At 39.4% G+C, this 3,708-nt stretch overlaps 1 protein-coding gene across 2 annotated transcripts in view; it reads left to right on the top strand.

The window, feature by feature from the left end:
• Positions 1-3,708, top strand: part of LOC107674239 (calnexin-like) — a 14,633-nt gene that overhangs the window by 4,990 nt on the left and 5,935 nt on the right. For both annotated transcript variants that reach the window (XM_016468166.1, XM_016468167.1), the window contains exons 10-12: positions 1,525-1,681; positions 1,883-2,098; positions 2,204-2,320. In XM_016468166.1, the coding sequence (XP_016323652.1) occupies positions 1,525-1,681; positions 1,883-2,098; positions 2,204-2,320 (490 nt within the window). The remainder of the gene's footprint in view (positions 1-1,524; positions 1,682-1,882; positions 2,099-2,203; positions 2,321-3,708) is intronic.

The following is a 3,708-nucleotide window of genomic DNA, read 5'->3' as shown; positions in this document are numbered from 1 at the left end:
TGCGCATCTTGTCAGAAAGCCGGTTCTGTAATCAGCGGTAAATCTCTATCACCTGCGTGCTTTCACATTGAGCAGCATTAACTACACAGAGTCGTTGTTCACTGATGAGCTGCGCAAAACCACGTTCATATTCGCGCGATTTTTTGCGCAGCTCGTCAGTGAACAACGGCTCTGTGTAGTTAATGCTGCTCAATGTGAAAGCACGCAGGTGATAGAGATTTACCGCTGATTACAGAACCGGCTTTCTGACAAGATGCGCATTAAATATCGCATGCGATTTATCGTGCAGCCCTAGTCCTAACCACAACCTATAAACGCACTTGAGCCAAAGCCACAGTTTACCATGTCCTAGTGTAGCCCTGAGGATGGAAACTTTGAGTTTTGTTCATTTCATTTTCTAGAAGTGCATTTTCACAAAATGATAATAATATGAATAATATTAACATTTACAATGTGCACACATTTATTCCTGATTCCCGAATCCTCTTTCGCATCTCTTTGCTTTTGAACAGACACACACAAACAAAATTATGACAAATTACCCATCTCGAAAATTGTTCTGGTAAACGTAGTCCATTATGTATAATGTGAATGAAAACAACTGAGAAAAAAAAAATCGGAATTGGATCCATGCATCAGGTCTTAAAGGGACAGCAGCCTATAAATACCTGCTGCTGTCATTAATGCTAATCAAACAACAAAACACAGCTTTGTTTAAGTTATAGAGAGAACACTATGCAGTGTTAATTCACACTTAATTATTACATTCCTGTGCCTGAATACTACTGCTGGACCTTGTTTTATTTGTAACTTTGTTCTGTTGTATTTATCTATGCTTGTAATTTGTATATTTGTTCTTATTTTTTTTACTTGCTGTTCACTTGTCTTTAATCATGTTTGATCTTTCTTAGTTAGGCTAGTAGTTTTTGCTGTGGCATCAAAGAAGTATTTTTTCTTGCTGATAAATCCGATCCGTGACTCAAAAACCGTGAGTTTTGTGATCCGCTGAACCACAAGTGAAATTTGACAGATGTTAAGTAGATTGCATCCCTGGATATTACTATCGGTCGTTGAACATTTCCATTGTAACACAGCTGTCAAATATGATACAGCTACATGCTTGCAGTTTACCTCACACTCTTACAGTTAAAATAAAAGCATTGTGCTGGAATTCATGCTTGGCCTTTGTGAACATAAAAATCTTTTGATTTGATTGAACTTGATTGGCCATCTCGATCATTTTGACATTGACGTGCCTGTATTAGACCCCTGAGTCAGCTCAGATGAGAAACTCCGTTATCTTGGGTGCTGCAAATTTTGTACAATGCCAAACACATTATTATTAGGCAATTATTCCATGAATCATGTTGTACACTTCAGTCTAGACTCCCTTTCTTTGATAGAATTGGTAGACAATCATCTGTAGTACACTGTGTAATACCTTATGCTTTTATTTGAACTGTATTTTTACTCCTTTTATAGCACCTTGTCGGTAATATTCTCTTCACCCCCTCTCTCTCTCAGGGATGAAGAAATGGATGGAGAATGGGAGGCTCCTCAGGTGCCAAATCCAGCATGTTCAGCTGCTCCTGGCTGTGGTGAATGGAAGCCGCCCATGATCAATAATCCTCAGTATAAGGGCAAATGGAAAGCTCCTCTCATAGACAACCCCAACTACCAGGTATTGACATCTGGAGTCTGGAGATGTTGCTAAAGCACCCATATTTTAATCAGTGCAAGCAAATGTCACACTCGGCCTGTCTTTGTTGTAAACTGCCATTGTTTTAGCCAAATTTTTAATTAATGAGTTGGATACACTGGCCAAAGGTCTTTAAGTATCACAAAAAAATGATATTCAATGAGTTTGTGTCTTTGTTTAAAGGGTGTGTGGAGTCCACGGAAGATTGCAAACCCTGACTACTTTGAGGATCTTCATCCGTTTAGCATGGAGTCATTCGGAGCTGTGGGTCTGGAGCTGTGGTCTATGACTTCTGACATTTACTTTGACAATTTCATCATTGCCTCGGAAAAGGAAGTGGCGGACCGCTGGGCAGCAGACAGCTGGGGACTCAAAAAACTGGTGGCTAATGCCAATGAGGTATGCCTCTGCCTGACTGCCTCTCACCCACGTTTTGCTCTGGGCATTATTGCTCATTGGGCTTTAGTTCGCTTGACGTACTCAGACTGTCTTTTTCTGTCTTAGCCTGGAGTGTTGAGTCAGTTGGCACTGGCTGCGGAAGAGAGGCCCTGGCTGTGGGTGGTTTACATCCTTACCGTTGGTTTGCCTATTGGACTGGCTGTGCTCTTCTGCTGGCCAAAGGTATGCCCTGACCCCACAGAGGAGATCCCATTCAGTGCAAAATAAAACATTTGATATAGCAGGCCTGAGGTACAGCTATATTTAGGCTGTCAGTATTTTGCTGTGAATCATATAGATGTGTGGGTACAGCGTAATAATTCATTACATGGTCATCACAACAGAAAGATTCTGTCCTGTTTAACCATAATCAAAGCGGATAACAAGAGAAGCAGAATAAAACAAACACTCTGCCTACACACATGCACAATTAACTGTACACATTTGCATTGCATTTACATTTTACATGTATTCATTTAACAGACTCTTTTATTCAAAGTGACTTACAAATGAGGACTACACAAGTGATTCATCCTGAGGAGAACTGCTGAAACACACTGCACCAAAATTTGCTAGAACATACAGTACAGGCCAGCACAGAGATGTGGGTTTAAAGCAGGGCTGGGCAACTTCGGTCCTGGAGGGCCACTGTCCTGCAGAGTTTAGCTCCAGCCCTAATCAAACACACCTGCGTGTAGATTTCTAATCTTGAAGACATTGATTAGCTTGTTCAGGTGTGTTTGATTAGGGTTGGAGCTAAACACTGCAGGACAGTGGCCTTCCAGGGGGGTAGTCCAAAAAGCAGGTTATGTGACATACCCAGGTATGTTTGAGGATAAGCGAGCGGATAACCTCGGCTTTCGGTTCCAAAATCGGAGTTAACTTTCAGGGTATGTAAGTAACCATAGCAACTTGCTCTCTGAAGATAACCTGCTCCGGAGCAGGTTATGTTCCAGGGTTAGTTCAGTTCAGCACATGCATGATCGGCGCATGATCTACTGACGAGCCTCAGTGGGCGTGACAGATAGTTATATATAACTGTATTGTATCTAACTTTTATAAATTATTATAAATTATAAAACACTATTATGACAAGGTAATGTTTAATTTACTATATTATATATATTTATTACATTTTATATTATCTCACACATGGATCGGCATTTTCTATAATGTATTTCTATAATAAAAATACATATCTGATATGACTTAATATATAATTAGCATCAAACAAACAATATAATTCTTATTCTCAAGGATTAAAGAGTAAACGGAAAAAAAAGCTAAATTTTTGCTCTAAGAGTATTTCACAAAGCGTTTTAGCTCTAAAACTAGCTCCTAAATCTGTGAAAGGTTCTCTTAAAGACTCTTAAGTTACTAAGATCAAACCACAAACTATGCTAAAATGGCTGTTGCCAGCAATCTGCCTCTGAATGTAAACATTTTAGAAACATTTGATGATAATGACCTTTTAAAAAGGTATCGGCTTTGGTTTTGGAGGTTATCCCAACTCCAATTTTTTTTTTACATTTGCATGTATTACTATCAGCCATGATTATTCTACTCTGTAA

This window comes from Sinocyclocheilus anshuiensis, unplaced genomic scaffold (assembly GCF_001515605.1).
Source record: "Sinocyclocheilus anshuiensis isolate Anshui unplaced genomic scaffold, SAMN03320099.WGS_v1.1 scaffold728, whole genome shotgun sequence".
Lineage (NCBI taxonomy): Eukaryota > Metazoa > Chordata > Actinopteri > Cypriniformes > Cyprinidae > Sinocyclocheilus > Sinocyclocheilus anshuiensis.
Note: the sequence above shows the minus strand (reverse complement) of the source record. Positions and strands in the feature narration are given on the sequence as shown.